Source organism: Mixophyes fleayi, chromosome 5, assembly GCF_038048845.1.
Source record: "Mixophyes fleayi isolate aMixFle1 chromosome 5, aMixFle1.hap1, whole genome shotgun sequence".
NCBI lineage: Eukaryota > Metazoa > Chordata > Amphibia > Anura > Limnodynastidae > Mixophyes > Mixophyes fleayi.
In genome coordinates, this window is record NC_134406.1 from 26799564 (window position 1) to 26818695 (window position 19132).

General features: G+C 38.7%; 1 protein-coding gene across 2 annotated transcripts in view; it reads left to right on the plus strand.

Moving 5' to 3' along the window:
* Positions 1–16213, plus strand: part of RUNDC3B (RUN domain containing 3B) — a 149654-nt gene extending 133441 nt beyond the window's left edge. For both annotated transcript variants that reach the window (XM_075211889.1, XM_075211890.1), the window contains 2 exons: positions 9358–9476; positions 12060–16213. In XM_075211889.1, the coding sequence (XP_075067990.1) occupies positions 9358–9476; positions 12060–12205 (265 nt within the window). In that variant the 3' untranslated portion in view covers positions 12206–16213. The remainder of the gene's footprint in view (positions 1–9357; positions 9477–12059) is intronic.
* The last annotated feature ends 2919 nt before the right edge of the window (positions 16214–19132 follow it).

Consider the following 19132-nt stretch of genomic DNA (forward strand, 5'->3'; position numbering starts at 1 on the left):
TCATTCTCCTTTAGCATTGGTTCGAGCAACAAGATGGCTGCCTCCACTGACAGGTACAATTCAGGCTTTGGAATGGCTGAAACATTTTGTACGATGAGTTGTTTCCAGAATGTGTGTCAATTCCAAACTCTTCCTAACACACAGCAGTGATGGCAGAATGTCATATTGGATAGAAGAATTACCTCTGTTTGCTGTCATGGAATCTATTTGCCTCTTGGTACATCTATATTGCCCCCTTAGAGCTAATAACATCTTTAATTGTTCTTCACTCCGGTTTTCGATGACAAGTTACTATTGAAAACAATTAATCCTGAATAAAACAAGAGAGAGTTGATATGTCCTAACGTAAGAGCTTAGTAATACAAAGTAAGCATTGTATATATTCATAGGCCACAGAGTAAACACTGTTTTGTCACAGTGCATTGATGATACTATACATCAATATGAAGAACGTTGTTCTCTGTACAGAATAGTATTTGTCAATTTGCTGGTATATGTTCCGTTTATATAACAAGTAAACCTTTATTTTAAGTATAAGATAAACAGATTGTCATACAAATAAATACCACAAACAGTCCACTTTTTTGTATTTAAAAATACAAAATTTTAAGTGATCTAGCAGTCACAGCACAAGTAGTTGTGTTGGAAATTAACAGAAAAGTAAGAACCACAGGATTGGATAATATCACATCTCTTGGACTCCTAACACTATTATTTTTGAATGTTGTACAATGGGTGCTCACCCGCACTTGCTAGCTCTGCCCGTTCGCCAACAGTTTGTGAAACCCTAACTAAGCTGTGACTGTCACTCTCTTATTATTGACATGTTTAAATTGATGAGCATTAAAGATGCGATTTTCCAGAATATTGTAATGGCTACAGTGCCATGTGTTCTTCTGAGGAGAGAAAGCAAAGTATGCTTAAATGAGTGTTTATTAACCAGCCGTACTGCCCACACACACTGCCAGCTTGTGTTCCACTTGTCGTTATCACTGTGGGATTTCTCAACCTACAGTACTTTTTATCTGTTTACTTGAGGGAAAATATCAAATATATCATTTTACATATTCTTCTTGCAGTAGAAGAAATATATATTAACCGTTCACTTATTTAAGTGTTGTGTGGTTTTGTGTCACTTTTTTATTTAATTTTTTTTTATGAGAAAAAGCAGAACTGGCAACATATTCTGTTTAAAAAAGAAAATATCTGCCCCCCTCCCTTCCAAACCCAAATCAGTCTTAATGATGACCTGAGTCTGTCACACCCACAATTGACGTAAGCCACATCCCTCACAAGTGCAGGGGGCGTGACAGCGTGATTTGCATCCTCAGGATGTGTCATCGCGCAGCAGGAGGCGGGCTATTATGACGCAATTAGCATAACATTTTGGGCGATTAGGCAATTATACCACAGACTGATTAGGTAAGAAATTGGCTGATTTTTGTACCTGGGGGCCCTAACAAAATGTTCCTATGGACCCACAAATCTAGTCTAGTTATGCCCTTTGATACCAATAATGATATATAACAACAAAGCAGTTACACAGTTCAGAAATTATACAGTACAATAAAACTTAGCACTTAACAGCACATATGTATATATAATAAATTACACTGAACTATTCCACTAAAATTAATGTGACAATAAACTGTGCTTGTAGGATAGGCATGGAAAGTTATAGGCATTTGATACGCCAGTCTTTCGTGATTGACGAGAGCAGCCATTTTTGTTTGATTTCTTGATTGTGGTTATATTTATCCAAGCTGCCATTACAAAAAAAGAAAGAAAAAAAATCATTGCAAGTCTTGGAGGGTGTAATTATTTACTAGAAATACATTGACCTCATTTTTAGCTTCGGAACTTGAATACATTAATACGTTTTACTAGTTAATTGCAGACAACATTGCAGAAAAGGCCTTTACAAATTTAGTGGCTATGACTTACAACTGATCGCTTTACGGTCCTTAAGAAGAAAAAAATACTGAAAAATTATTATGATGTTAAAATGTTGGTAAAGCGTTTTCATCACTGATGGAGAATATAATGTAATATGTAATTATTCTCTTTTAATAAGACCGTTTTTGGGTTTTTTTTTTGTGAACGATGGATACCACTGAAAATGTAAAGCTGACTTTTGAGTAGAGTTTGCTAATATATGATAAACTAGAGTTCTGCTTCTATTCAGTGCAGTTATCCCCCAGTACAGCAGTGGTTTAGCCCTGGACTCCTCGCCTACTACCACTTGCATGATTCAGGGCAGATACACACATGCACTTGTGTTGCCCCCGTTCTAAACACAGTTGAACGGCTGCTAAAATAGAGGTCTTTGATCTCTCTAGTGAACAGGGTTCATGGTCCAAGAAGCTTTCAAGGAAATATCAGAATGTACTGATGACCTTGTATACAATAGTGATCAATGACGTAACAGGGAACGGGCATTGATATCACCGCTGTGTGTGTGACACATGCCTCCCTTAATAGGACAAAAGCCAGTTCTAGACTCTATATTGTATTATATCTTGTCAAACTCCCCACATGCTAGTTTTTGGTGGAGTTGTCCATTTACATTTTGTTTACATTAGTTAGACTAACAGGCCATACACAGCCCCTCCATGGCAATACAAATACTCCTTATTATTGCAATTTATCAAAAAATACCTGATGAGCCAGTATCTGCATATGTGAGCATGGACCAGGCAGCTTGACGGGTCTCGTATGGCCTGCGGGACTGAGAGCCCAGATCCACTTCCACTTGTATTGATTTTTAAACTTAATTTAATTAAATTTTTCACATTTTTTTATTTTTGTAAATAAAACAAAATACTTTAAGACAGTTATACGCTAATGCTTTTTTTTTTTTTTAAATGTTTTTGGCTTGTTATCGCCTTCCTAAGAACGGTCCTGAGTAACGCTGCAATACTTGTTAAATGGGGACGCCTTCGCTTGCGTCTTACTGCCAGCAGGGTTATTGTGGTTATTGTTGTCCGTTTGATGTATAGCGAAGAATATCCTTTATCACCTGCACAAAATTTCCATTGTTGTCGGCAGTTCAGTCGGCTTTCTGCCCTAAATCTGCTCTTAAATCCCTAACCGCATTATCTGTCACATGTATAGGCACAGAAAGGCCTTTTAAGTACTGAAAATGCTATGAATACAATACGTACACAAGCCTATACATGGAAAATGTATATAATATATGTGTAAATAATTGTATATAATATGGCCTACAGTGCACATTAAATAAGTAGAGCTGTAATATGTAGTACATTATAAAAAGGACGTTTTAGGGGCACAGCCATGGGCCAAAACCGGCTCGATATAATATTGATGATGTCGTTATAATCCGACATTTTTTAAAAAATGGTCGGAAGGGTTTTTATATATTCCAGAGATATTGACTGAATATTAACACTCTTTATTGTATTATGTCGTCTGTATATTAATACACGTGGGTGGTAGATTGGGATATGGTCCATGAACATATAGCAAACCTAAACTTATCCATAATGGATATTAAACAATGAGTGTTTCGGTAGATAATCAAGCACAAATAAATGGACCTATGATTTTAGCACTTCCTAGATGGTCGTTTTATTCCAGCTTTGGGAATGATAGAAGGGCCCAGTGTCACCGCTTGCTGGCCATAGGGAACAGGGATGTTCATGTGGTTGTGTGCCAATTTTGTTTCCATTTTCCCTAGCATATATGTGCCTATGTATGTGAGCCTAGCCTCAGAGATGATGCTTTAATAGAGCTTTTCCTGACTTGCCAGCCTCCAGCATGTTAACAGATTTTAATTTCTAGCTGAAATCTGAACAGAACAAACAGAACATTGCTATTACCATATGAATAGACATAAGCAGCTCTACAGCTCTTATAAAAGGAACCGACGTGACGCCTCAGGTCAGACAGATTTCTTTAGAATAGAGTTTTAGCCGGCGGTGCATTAAATTACTGCCTACGCTATTGTCCGCAGTTTAATCACAGACAAGTCAACTTTTTTCCCATTTTGGATTGTTATATATGGAGAATCTGGGATTTACTGCTGTGCCAAGACTAACAGAGGGCTGTCCCGGCCTGTAGGGATGACCAGGGCATCGTGCCCACTAGAGCCCAGCTTATGTATAGAGCTGTGTAATAACTTGTCAATTTGATGATCTCTCTCTCTCTCTTTTAAAGAACCACTAAAGCTATGTGTCATTTTTATATAATGACTCTGTCACACTGTTAGTGTCCTACATCTATATTGGTCCAATATTGCTACCTATATTGCAGCTTGTGTGGCCAGAATTATATATACATTGGTTGTCTGTATTTTACCAAATCCAATATAAAATATATCTACTAACATACAAGGCCATAAGTAACACTGCACAAAAATACATCTCTTCCATTGATACAAAATATCTCGCAACTCATCGGTTGATCTGTCTATCATCCACTAATTCTATATTATGATAGATAGATATAGATATAATTATATTCAAATCTAAAAGCTTATCAGAACTGGAAATATTTGAGATAATTTTTTGATGTTGGTGGAACTGTTTTCTCTTATGCACATCATGCTTCCAGCATAATGAACGATACGGTCACCAGAGATTCTAAATTTGATATGGCGTATACCGGATGTATATAGAGCATACTTACCTACTCCCAGAGAGGGGCGGGTGGGGGTGGGGCGCAGCCAAACGCATCATTTTGGCCCCAATGCCACCCACCACCCACGCAACGGAAAATACGTGTTTTGCGGGGAGCGGGGCCGCCAAAATGGCTAGCGGTCACTAGCAAGGACTCTGCACTGTATAGCGTTCACCAGCAAGGACTCTGCATTGTATAGCGGTCACCAGCAAGGACTCTGCATTGTATAGCGTTCACCAGGAAGGACTCTGCATTGTATAGCATTCACCAGGAAGGACTCTGCATTGTATAGCGTTCACCAGGAAGGACTCTGCATTGTATAGCGGTTACCAGCAAGGACTCTGCATTGTATAGCGGTCACCAGCAAGGACTCTGCATTGTATAGCGGTCACCAGCAAGGACTCTGCATTGTATAGCGGTCACCAGCAAGGACTCTGCATTGTATAGCGGTCACCAGCAAGGACTCTGCATTGTATAGCGGTCACCAGCAAGGACTCTGCATTGTATAGCGGTCACCAGCAAGGACTCTGCATTGTATAGCGGTCACCAGCAAGGACTCTGCATTGTATAGCGGTCACCAGCAAGGACTCTGCATTGTATAGCGGTCACCAGAATGGACTCTGCATTGTATAGCGGTCACCAGAATGGACTCTGCATTGTATAGCGGTCACCAGAAAGGACTCTGCATTGTATAGCGGTCACCAGCAAGGACTCTGCATTGTATAGTGGTCACCAGCAAGGACTCTGCATTGTATAGTGCGCATTGCAATTGACTCAACATATCTCGATTTGAAGAGTATACAATGTGGTGTTTTATTGTTGCTAATTGGCATAGCGTTTTTTCATAAACTTCACTAGTTATGTAAAACTTGCTCATTTTAGTGAAAACACCATCTACATCTGATTGGTCATGCTCACTTGTTAGTTTTTAAAGCAACCTTATTTGTGCACATAAAAAATAATTCCACTTTCAAGACCTCCAGCTGCCTGACTGCTCTTATTTTGGGTGGTTTTCATCTTGTAATAATGTAAACACCATGGAATATGTTTGATATTAATAAATTAGCATGAAATTATTTGGTGTAAAAAAAAATAAAAAAAAAATGGATAGAATAGTATTTGTGCAAAGGTGGAACCAGCTTATATTTCTTCATTGCTTTTCACAAACTACAGAAAAGGTTACGTGGCAACAAAACACTGAGCAACTTACGGCATTTCAGCAAGCAAAATATCAGGGTGATTGAATTGATTAATGTGAATATTACAGGAATACATTCCTGTAACATTCAAAGAATATAATCAGAATGTGGCAAGAGAAACACCTCTGAATATAATAACAATACTTATAATAATATTAACCTTCACAATGTCATTTAATATATTGGATCATTTGTGACATATTTGTAATATTCACTGAATTAATATAAAACTGAAATATTTTTAAACGTAGCTGGGCCCACACAAGGTACATTACCTGCAAATGTGGTCAAAATGACCACGTTATCTGACAAAATGTATCAATGTGTGTCCAGTTTTGAGCTAAACTTCTTTTATATTTCAGGGCTTATTTATGATCATGCCAATAATGCTCTGTTTTGTGACCACATTGAAAATGTGACCATTATTACTGGAGACACCTGGATCTGTGTGTTAACATGGGGGCGTCTGCTAGAGCTGCAAATGTTATATCTTGTGATGGGAGGACCTGGGTAAATCAATGCATTTGCAGCTAAATGAGGGCACACATTTGCATCTCAAATGGCACCCGCATGAGAGAAGAAGGTTTTGTTTGCAGGATGAGATCTGTAAATGAGATTGGAGGGGTGGAGAGAGTGTTCACCGCTTAGCTGGTGGCTGCAGAGCCTCTTCTCCTCCTTATAGGCGCTCAAGAGGTGTCGGTACTCCAAAGTTATCATATACTGTCAATTTGTACCATGCATATGCACTTGCTGCTATTAACCATACAAATACGCATGAAATAAAAAATAATCAAACACTCAAGTGTGGCAAATGTAATGAAGATTCTCATTTATTAATGCATTAATTAGGCTGGAGAAGTATTTTAGTAGAAACATAATTTAATAAAAGTTATGATTCTAAAGTGACGACATAGAGGACTTTGTAATGATATTTTTTACTGTTCTTGTCCTGCGCAAATAAGCAAATGTAAGCATTGGCTCATATTACTGCAGTAGTACCAAATACTCGCAAATAGAAAAGTATTGTATTGTTGGATCGATGCGAGTTCCTGCACTTTGATGCATGACCTTTACTGTCTCTGATTATGGGGGAACATTTTTCTTCTATGCACATCAGATTTGATGCATACATCTATTTTAAAGGATGCTGCAATGGAAGCTCAGTATGGTGATGAAAGTTACTATAAAATCATTCATTGGGCCCAAAACTAGAGTGAACCTCAATGGCATGTTTGAAACCAGAAAAAAAAACTTAATTGTCCTCTGTCACAAAATCATTAACCATATAAGTGCATACTGTAGATTATTGTGTATTTAACTTAAAAATCATATTAAAACATATGCTGCACAAAATATATTTATTTCAACTAGAATGGGCCAGGATTTAGTGTTGGGCCGTACGTCATACTTTCCAATAGTCCCACTTGTGCTGTGACAGTCCGGTTTGTGGCATCCAAGTTGGGAATGATTCGGGCAGCTCAGGTCTAATGCATCTTGATTTTTCAGTTGGGATCGTTGACAGCTATGCTGCATACCCCAGTATAACACTGATGCCATCAGCTAATCAGAGCCTAAAATGTAAAACCAGAATAAAAATAACATATGAATTTGGACATATGGTCATGTCATAGTATATCATTGAATAGCTGAACATTGTAGTTTTGATATTTTAATATTGTATCTTCAAAGGGGAAGTTTCAGTTGTTATTTGATGATGATATTTTTGTATTTCCTGGGATTTATACCTTCCTAGTTATATAACAGGACGATTTAACAATTTGAGCATTAAAATGCAACTGGCTTGTGCTGGGGGGCTACAGGTGCATGAAGTTGCGCCAAAAACAAATGGGCAAACTTAAAACAACAAAAACTGCAGTGCTTCTTATGACCACCAGGGGGATGCACAGCCCCTCTATTCAAATCATGTACTCTACATTGTGTACTGTATATTGCCCAATTACAATAATTATACAACTTATGTAAAAAAACAAAACAGGAAACGAAAAATACATACTCTTTAACATTGATAAGAGGAGCGATTAATGGACAACAAAAGGAAATAAAGGTTATGTTAATTACAAGATTTAGTTATTTAAACAAGGGCAAGGAAGGGAAGGCTGACGGGTGCAAGTAGCGCTTTGTATAAGGAATGTGCTGTTCAACAAAAACAAGGCAAATACGTTCGCTCTCCAGCCATGAATGATCACATCCTGTCCTCTAAGACACAAATCAAGTCCCATTTTGAAGCTATATGTTCAGAAATGTCATTTTTAAAATCGGTGTAAATTTAGTGCGTTTATTGAGCACCCAAGTGTCAGAAAAATCAGGTTTGATTATCTGAGGACGAGAACAAGGAAGCTTATTGGTGGGTATTGCTGGGTAGATAGGATGGGCCTAATGCATTCCAGATGTCGGTCCATAATGTTGTGAGGTATTGCAGGGGTAAAAGAAAATATCAGAAGATTGATGCATGGTGAAGTGTACCAACATTAACTATATTGTATAATTACAGTTGTTTACTATCTTACTGACACTTAGGGGTCTATTTAAGATCCTTTGCAAATTTTGCCTGTTAATTATCATCTCTTATCGCTGCTATTTACAATGATATGATAACGGTATAATTTGCCAATTAACTGACGGTGAGATAGCTGCTCCAATAAGCAGCTCTTCCTGCGAGTGGTAAAATCTACTCTCTATCCGCTGATCACATCGCTGTAAGAGTGTTCTGTCACGGTCTACTCTTTACACATGCATGAGGCTGCCCTTGCACACAGATGTTGAACTGGGGGGGGGGAGGGTAGGAACGTCCAGCCTGCCGGGGAAGAAGATCCCTCTACGGCTAGGCTTTTGCTATAGTGCGAGAACTGCTAATGCCATCTGAAGATGGCAATAGCTAACGGAGGCAAGCTCTGAAACTGTAAGCTTCTTAACTTGCACAAGCGCACAGTTCCCATAGAGGATATGGGGACTGCAATACTGAGAGATAATTTTATTAATCGCTGAAGATATCTCATACTTATCCACTCTCCTGGACTGTCCGGGAGACGCCCAAATTTCGTGGAGGTTTCCCGGACTCCCAGAGGGGAGTCCTGGAAGACCTACCAAACTCCCGAGGGGAATAGACAGGGACAGAACACTGGTGGCCAGCCAGATAATCATAAATACTTACAGCTGCACAGATTATTTCAGAAGTTGTGTCTTTATCTTGTTGGAGACAGTCACCTGTCCATGTATCGTGTGGTTGTGTTAGTGAAAAACGGGCTGTATGTGACATGAGCTGTATCATGATGTGAGGAGGGGAATGGAAGCAGACTTAAAATTAGATAAATTGGAAAGGACAGGGTCCTCCAACAGCACAAAGCAGCGATTTAAGGCTTCTCTCTATCTTTGTAGGAAAACTGTGATGACAAATGCACCTCTCTATATGAAAGTTCATACATCTAACTTATTGTTTTTGAGGTAAAATGAACGTCCATTACAGTCCTAATTATCTTGTTACATTTTTGTTTTTCAGTAAAAGTTTCCAAAGTTTGGGTCACTTGTCTGCAGACGCCAGTCTCTCTCAGATCTCATTTGATGCTGGTCAGTCTCAGGATGGGAGTGGAAAACAGGACAGTTCCCACTTAAGTGAAGGTGTGTTATTGCAGAATTACATTCTCTCATTCCTCCTAATTCATATAGCTACATATTAGATGGTAAGAGAGCAGAGGGCACCCATGTAAAGTATTTATCTATTCAGGTTTCCTGTAATACAATGGTAATAATTTTTGCATTAAAGGTGATGCTTCATCATGAGTGAACATTATTCTGTACTACTTCCGAAAAGACCTTTTTCTATAGCTAAGTTTTCCAGAATGTTTCACTTATGTGTTGCTTAACTCTCCGTTGCTGCCACCCTTACACCTGTAGCAGGCTAGGTGATTGACACAGAGGAGAGAGATTCAACATGTATTCTAGCGGGGTACAAGGAGAAATATCCTCTGTCGCTTTGTGGACATTAAAGAGATGGTGTTGACAGGGTTTTATTTCCAATTTTTAAAACATTTTACACATATTATAGGTACATATGAGCTCTATTATTTGCCGAAACTAGGGCTGTTCATCTAAAGGTCCATAGGACAGATATCAGCTTCCAGGGCTCTTTATTAACCCTATTGTGTAGCATTCTGCAATGGCATCCATTCTGAAAGGTGTTAATAACATACATACAGGTTTTCCCATGAAAACATTGGTACACGGTTGTGCACTATTTGTTACACTAAGTAACTATAAACATCAATAGTGTACTGCACTGCCATCTAGTGGAACAGACTGAGTAACTACACAAATGCTGATTTGGCCATAGATGTATTGAATAGGGCCAGACTTACTGAATCTATTCAAATGTTTTGCTTCACTGGTTACTTATGTAATACTATATACAAACTACATGAAGACACTCTGCTATGTTTGCACATATACTTAATTAAGTTATTTGTTTTTTTACAAATTGTTTTGTAGTTTATCATTAGTTCAGTGCATTTATTTATTTTTTATTTCATCATTAAAAATGAAGCAAATACTAACAATTTAGGATTAAAACAGGAGTACTGACTCCTGTCACACAGCTTTGATTTCATTCTCTGATATTTCTAAGCACTGACTGGGAGCAGAATTGTTTTTAAACAGAGTCAAATCAGGGGGTTGTTCGTGTATCCAAGATTGTAGAATACATTTTCTAGCTACTGAAGCCCAATATCTTTATATGATAGTGATTGGGCCACGAGAGATTTGAATAGGGGAAGGAGTGTATCATCTTGTGGAAAAGGTGGCACACGATTTGCTAGCTGTGGCTTTATACCATTTTCTCCCAAAGATTCACATCCCCTTTCAAGTTTCCTACAGTCAAATACAGTAGCCAGGTTTTAATCTGGGAGGAAGGAGAAATCCAACTTAATTTATATGGGAATTGAGAAGCAAATAATAGATTTATTGCAGTAAGTAATACTTTGGTTCAATATTTAATATTATAAACTGTTAAATCAGACTTTTATAAAATAAACGTTATTATTCAAAACACACATGGCTTTAGAATTTTGACTGGGTGTTTGCTGATGTCTGGTTTAATAATAAATTAAGCTTAGAGTCCTGAAAGTACACAATAGATGTGTTTTCTCTATGGCAATTATTCCCAACAGGATTCCTAACTATGAATGTATTTTCTGAATTCTTCTTTTGTGGATATGGAATGAGCTGGGCTGGGCCACCTTAGATCTGTATTATTATTATAGCTTCTAAAATTAAGAAGCTTGGCCCTGATTTATTAGTGATCTTATCTTGTGCAAAAGTTAAGATGCTTATTTTAAGAAGAAACGGGGAGATAAGAGTGAAGTTGAGGATTTTCATCTTAACTTAAGAAATTCTTCACTTACTCAGTGGATTTTACTTCTTATCTCCCTTTTCTAGGCATGCACAGAGTGGATTTGCTTAAGATAAGCAAAAAAACAGCAGATAAGATCACTAATGAATCAGACCTCTTGTATTTTATTTGAGATATTGACTTGTTTGTATTTATTCCCCATTTTGTGCTTATTAACTTTTTATAGTTTTTAATATCATTCTATACATTTTGAGCGTGTTATTTAACATTAATAAAATTTGTGAACTCCGGAGCCTGTTTATATCCTTTTTTTTTTCTGCCATATTCATTTAATTGTTCATTAGTATATTCTAAAAGAGATAATACGGGTAGGAATCTCACTAGATTGTCGCTCCTTCTCTATTTTGTATAATTTGCCAGCTGCTTATCAGTCGGAATCGGACATCAGAATTCTAAAGCTGGGTTTGTCATGTGTGCTCAATATAGGAGTTTATAGCAAAACTAAAAAATATTTTTATTAGTTTTCATTTGTGGTATTAAATAATGGGCAATAGATATTATTTTTTCTGCAATAAGAATATTATTTTTTCAATTTTGTTCTTGCACCCCGCTAAAAATACGATTTACGGGCAACTTTGACAGAAACATACTCATTTTATGCAGTATTGCAACCAATAATCCACCTAAATTACAGTTGAACTAGTGTCCCATTGTATTTTCTCTCACTGTACTAATACATATTGGATAGCGGTGGCTACTTATTATTTTATAGGTAATTACCCCCAAATTATGTTACCTGTGCAATTCCTCGTCTTTGATCTCAGTCACCACAATTCCGCATCTTTATTTAAAATCAGGTAAAGAAGAAACTCCATCTTTACTAGGCCTCTGTGGATCCCTCACATCCGTTGCAAGTTACAAGTCCCTCACAAGCCTCAAGTCCAGCGAATGTCTCGCCAGTCCCACCACAGAGATGACAAGCCCAGGTCTAACCCCATCCTGAACCAGGAATACTGACAGGAAAGGACATGCTTTTTTGTTTTTTTGTTTTGTGTTTCGTATGCAAACTACATTCCATGCCTGAATGGCTGCAAAGAGAAGGCACAACGTCTCGTTAAACCTCCACTGATCAATTTTTTACTTCATCTCATTACGTCGCAAATTAAGTGCATTGTGAACTGATAGAACCATGGTTCAAAGTGTACAGCTCCTAATACATTATTTTTAATATATTTTAACGGGGGATAATTTTGAAAACTGGTACACAGGTAATTAAAAAAAAAAAAAAGTTGTGCAACCAAGCAAGTTCTAACTGTCATTTTTTTTTTTGTACCAATCTTAATAAATGTCCCCCTATGTGTCTATAGTATTTAACCTTAAAACCAACAATGCAACATTTGTACTGACATGGTGGTAAAAAATGGACTGAAATGCGTAGACGGTATAACACTCATTGTTTCATATGGCAATGTGGCACCAATTGATTGTTCTTGCCTTGTATTATTTAGTTTCTAAGCTTCTCTTGTTTTACATGCCATCCGCTGGTCTACACAGCTGTTTATGCCTTTTTTCTATTTTTGTATGTGCGAGGTAAATACTTCCATTAAGAAAAGTAAAACAAGGAAATAAAATGTGGATTGACAGCAAATATTCTACGGTCATTTATTTACTATAATGACAATACATCTGTAGATGCTAAAAATGATATAGCGCTTGGGGGGTTATAACTTCTGGCTTGTGACTAAAAGGATGACTTGTAGTGACCATACCTGGGAACTTGCAGTTTTTAGGTACCTTGCAGGGTCTCTTGATGTTGGCCATAAGCCCAGAGTCCCTGATCACATGTTTAATACAACTTTGTCTGCTTTTAATGTAATTTCATGTGTATTCCTCTTTGTTAGTGGTTTCCAAACAAATAAATACATAAAGTCAGGGGGTACTTCTGCAGCAAACCAATTATTTTTTATGACATGATGCACAGCAGTGACTGACTATATACAATACATTTAAGGGGCAGGAGCTCACCTGAAATGACTAGATACATAGGGGTAAATTTTATCAAACCTTTGAAAAAAGGAAAAGTGGTGGTGTTGCCTATAGCAACCAATCAGATTCTAGCTATCATTTATCTAGTCCATTCTACAAAATGCTAGCAAGAATCTGATTGGTTGCTATAGGCCACACCTCCAATTTTCTTTTTCTTATTTATACTTGCCAGGCCAGTGATATTTACTTAACCTGTGATCCAGCACTTATTGAGCAGTGAGTGCATACAGCTAATTCTCCCTCTATCATAGCAGACCGAGGGGGGGGTTCCTATTACCAGGAAACCCCCCTCCAAGCCTGGGGCACTGTATAATTGAGGTGACTGGACTCTGCTCCCGCTTCACACGACTCTGCTTGAAAAGGGAGAGCTGCGTGCACCTAACAGTAGTGCACACAGCATTGCCCATGTATATTATGGGGATAGGAAGAGTTGGAGAGCATCCAAGCACTGTCTAAAATTATAGTCACGCCCCCCATGCATGCTGGTCACGCCCACTAGCGGCGTGGTGTGGAAACCCAACTCTACAAATCCTGCGTTTGCCCCTGTCAATTGTTGTGATTTAACAGATAGAGTCTACACAAATCCCTTACTATGCAGGGATATAAGATGTATACACTGAGCTTGATAAGTGCTGGACCATGGGCTACGGATCATCTACCATTATTGAAGTAATAGGTGGATGATGAGCTCTAGAAACCCTTCAAACCCCTGTGAATATATGGTTGGGGTCCTGGAGCACAATGATACCGCACAAATCCTATTTATGTACTTATTATTCTCAGGTGTTCTACTGCTTCTTGGTTGTATTGTTCTATACTACGAAGTCAGACGTAAAATACCTGTTCCTATCACTTGTCAATTTATAATAGATAATAAAATATTTATTTATGATCCATATAATATTATATATTATATATAATATTATTTATTGTTTCATGTTATAAGTTTCCTCCTATGGTCATGTAATTTAGTATGTCGTCATCTCTTGACAAAACCAGTTGTGAACAAAAAACTTTTTATTAGTCATATTTTAATATTTTTACTATTATACAGCTGATAAAGGTTAAGGACCCCTTGCGTAAAGGCTGACTTTAAAATCTTACCAGTGATGGAAAACACAGCAGTAAAGTGGTTTACAGAAAACTTGCCCTCCATATTATTTCATACTTTTTAAGTGTACCGGTCACCTACACACAGTGGAAGCAGCCATTTTGTGGGCCAAGTCATTATTGAGACCACCAGTTCACCAAACGCTAGTGCATACTTGCCAACATTTCAAACTTCCCGGAGGGGAGGTTGAATAGCTCGTGTGGGAGGGGGGGTGGTGATGCGATCATGTCTCCGTGGCCCCAACTCCTGCATTGCAATGCCCCAATTAGCTGCATCGTGTGACGGGAGCAGGGCTATGATGACACCTTTGCGTCATCAAGCCCTGCCTACGCCCACTTCAATAGTGAAGTAGGTGGGTTTCCTGGAGGGTAACCTGTTTGTCCGGGAGACTCCCAAAAATTTGGGAGTCTTCCGGAACGGTAGGCACTCTAGTGTCATTACTAAGGCATAAGACACAAATTTGAGTAAACTGATCCCACAAAATGGTTTCCTCTTCTATGTATTAGCTACAGGTACACTTTAAATGTCAGCAAATACATTAGCAAAAAATGATTAGGAATTTGTTTATTGATTGCAAATATGTAAATACAAGGATAACATTATTTGTTTTGTACAGCACAATGTACTATTTGACCTCTTCACTGTTGACCCTTAACCTGGAACCATTACTAGGTTGTGTTTTATAAACCCTCAAGGAAATTTTTTACAAAATAGTCCAGTTTACTGCACAGACCTGGTGTGGTGTCACTAGAAAATATAATATTATACCTAAGGAGAAATCCTGCTTCAGTCACATGGAAACTAACTTTAATAACAATGTGCCATAACTTTTATTACACAGCAGAGGTGGGTTCATAAAATCACAGGAGCAACACATTACTGTAAGAAAAAAATGGAGACACCCGATATGTATTTGTGCTTGGTCCCCTCCAAAGTAATTTCTATAATGTAGGTTTCAGGCTGATTGATTAAAAAAAAGATTTATTGCTATGCGGCCAGGGGGTCTGCACACCAGCGAGATGTACCTGGACATAACATTCGTCCCAGGGTGGGGTGTGAGACGTCCGTTTTGACCACGTATGTCCAACTACTGCCAATTCCTCTGCCGCATCGTGATAAATGATGTGATGTGGATAGTGTTTACCCCGTTAAGGACTCATGTATATTGTTTACAAATTAAATAATGCTTATTTTTATTGCAGATGCCAAATATCAATGAATGTCATTAAAAAAAAAAATAAGTCACATTTTTATTAATTGTTAAACGTTCAATAACTGATGCTACAAAACTGTACATTCTCCACAGAAGTGGTCAGCTGTTTGCTAACCCCTTACATCCAGCATCTAACCCATGCCATCTAGAGTGCATAATTTTTATGTATTATTATTTTAAATACTCCATTGTCAATACATTGTCCAATAAAACAATATCTTGACAACCATGCTGCGGATTGTACTACATCCTATTGCCTGCAGAACCTAGCTTTGATTGTATTATTTATTAAAGTGTACCTGATTGGCTAGTAGCTAGTGACATCACGGAGGCGTGAGGACGTCACCCTTCAGTCGCTGGATCCTAGCGAATGGGTGGGCTGCTATGGATATTGGATCAGCCCACAGAATGACTGTGTGTAGGGAACAGTTGCACTTTCTATAAACACATGATTTTCTTCTAACCCAAAGGTGATTTGGGGAGGGAACAATGTAAATAACTTTGCTTAACAAAACCTGTAATTGTATTCAGGAAGATGAATTAAATATGTGGCTTTTTAGTGTAATCACTTCCATTAGCTTGTCGTTAACAATGTTTGTTAAAACGGCACCTGGCAAATAAACATGACATTTTCTTAATTAGTTTTGATTCATGTGTTTCTTCTGTTGCTGCTATTTCAGTGTTTTGTGTCAAAAAAAAAAAAAATAATTTAAATGGAAAAATGTTATATTACATAAAAGAACATATTTCAAAAGCTTTTGCAATACTGTCATAGAAGCACTTAGTAAGTAAACAAACATATTATTAATCGGATGCATTTAAGGTTCAATTTATAATGCATGGTGATTATAAATGTAATGATTTTATTTAGCAGGCAAAATAAATGTACCATGTTCAGCTCTACAGTCTGTAGATGGAGCGTTGGAGCTATGAGTTGTACAAGGCCGAACAAAGAAGCAAAAGGGTTGTGGAACCATTTACTGCAGAATGATCCCTATGGCTTAAATAGACACATTCCTTAGTCTATGTAGCAGCCTAGGTGGCCCTTGTACTGATTGTCTTATACTGGTCACCATGGACGGACCAGGGGTCGGACTATTATTATGTGGTCACAGGTTCAGTGGTCAGGCAGAATAACTAAACCATAGGGGACTACAACGGTGGTCAACGCCTGAACAGATTTACCAACTTGCCTGAGAATAAATAGGATTGGTTTTTAAAGTATTTTGATTTGCCACAACAATCATTTTAGGTCCACACAGATCATTGTCGGGCAGATTTCTATTGAGATTTATTGATATGCCTGATCTCAAGCTTTTGGCTAAGATCACATGTAGATCTGCCAAGGTCCCAGCTCTTTTAAAGGTACCCCGTATTGGTGGGGCAGCAACACTTGGTCCTTTGGTCAGGTGAAAATGTTCTGGAAGCCATGTGCCTGTCTGAGGATCGGCAGCACGTTATAAGACTTCAACCCATCATTGCATGTGTGAATATAGCACTTAGGGGTTTTTTTTCCAGTATCCTACTGTTTTTTTTGTTTTTTTTTTACCTGGCCTTTTGGTTAGGTGGGAAAATGTTTAACACAGAAGGTCTGGACAAAAAACTGGGGCCTTACCAGTATTTCCTTCACTCACTCCATTGTTTGTCAGCCCACTAGTTTTTTGTGTGCCTCAATTGTATCTTTCTGATGGGGTAGCAGATTGGACATTTATGTGCCCCTCTAGTTAGTCTAGCGAAGTTTTTGTGGCCTTCAGAAACAGACACAGCAATAGCAGTATGTACAACAGTAACCGTACTGGTTAATAATAAGCTAATAAATGCCCACTAGTATTTATAATGCTGAATAATATGCCACCTAGAGTAGTAATGCCCATAATATGCCACCGATAGTAGTAACACTGAGTAATAGGTGTAGCAGTAATAAGATGGGGAATACTGCCCACTACTGGTAAGTGGTAGTACTTACCAGTAGTAAGTCACACCCCAGCACGTGTAAACTGTAGTAGTAGTAACGTCCAGAAATAAGTCATCAGCAGTAGTGATGTCCGATAATAAGTGACATGTTCATTGTAGCCAATACCCACAAGAGAGGCAGGTCATTGTCACCAGCTGACCAGATCAGAACTGCCAGTTATTTTGAATACACATACGTGCCAATTTGGCTGTCCAAATCTGTGTGTGGCTATCTTAAGGCCAGTGCACATAGTCGTTTTAGTTCCTTCAGGCTTTTGAACAGAAAACTGAGAGGCAGAGACTACAGCTGCAGTGCAAAAGGGCTCTTTACAGTCAGATCGTAAAATAGAAATGTTTTGATTTTTTTTTAATCACCCCTTTCTTGCTCCCTCATCAGCTTCTGTAGATGACCTGTTTGCAATCAGTCCATCTCTTTATGGAGAGTTGGATGTACATCTCCTTACACCTGGAGAGGCAGAACAGGGCAAGTGTAAGCAAAGTTCACTAAAGTAGTGTTCACATAATTGCGACACAATTCGTTGTGGATGCATCTGCAGATACGCCTTGTAGGTGTTGGAGGGCTGGTGCCTCAATATATAGATGGCAGCACTAGCTAGCCGCTTCTGATTGGCTACTGGGGTATTGACCCTCCATCGGATAGTTCTTAATTCGTTAGCAGGGTGGCTATAGGCTGCTAATTCAGAGCTGTGTCTTTGTATTACTTGACATTCCCACTTTAAAAGCCTGGCGCAAATGCCGTTTGTGAGCTGGACACATCTTACGTATAAATAGGCTTTATTGCTGCAAATTTTTCCTACATACGTTCTCAGCACACTTGTGTCCACATGTAAATAAACCCCTATATGGGCATTTGTTCTGTGTTCGTGTCCTAACTCTCCCACAGTGCTATACAGTAGAGGATCTACTATGGATACAGAGGGTACGGTGCACACAGGCCATTGAGCCAAAGGGTTTTCACTGGCATCTTGACTTATGGGCCCACCCACAGCTGCACTGGCATAGGGAGAGAGGGCCTGGGGGCCCTGGTATGTCATCCTGGGCTTATCGGGGCCAGCACTGGCATTAGAATCTCCTTTGGGATCAGCCACAGTATGAAGTGTTGTTCTGCTTACAGCAGGGATCATCCCCTGTTCTGATTGGCTCAGCTCCCAGTCATTCTAGGGTAGGATGCTTAAACTGATAGACAGGGCACACAGCTATTCAGGGCAGGGGTTTTCTTCTACCTGATTGACCATCTGACTCACCCCTCCTTGTTCCCTCTGCTCCTCCACTCTCCTCCCGTCCTGCTCTTTATCTTCCTCTCTGTTCCTTCCCTTCTGTTTCTTACTTTTCCCTCCCCATTCATGCTCCCTGCACTCCATCCTTCAGCACATCTGGGGCTTTTTCCAGTTCCCCAGTGTGCAGAGACCCTGCAGGAGGCAGACAGAGCGCAGACAGAACACACACACACACACACACACACAACATTCTACCTTTGCAGATCAGGGAAGTGTAGTGTTTGTGGAGTATGAATGTAATTTGTTGGGGAGGGTATTCAAGTTATGTAATGAGGCTATGAATGTAATGTGGTTGCTGGTAGAGGGATT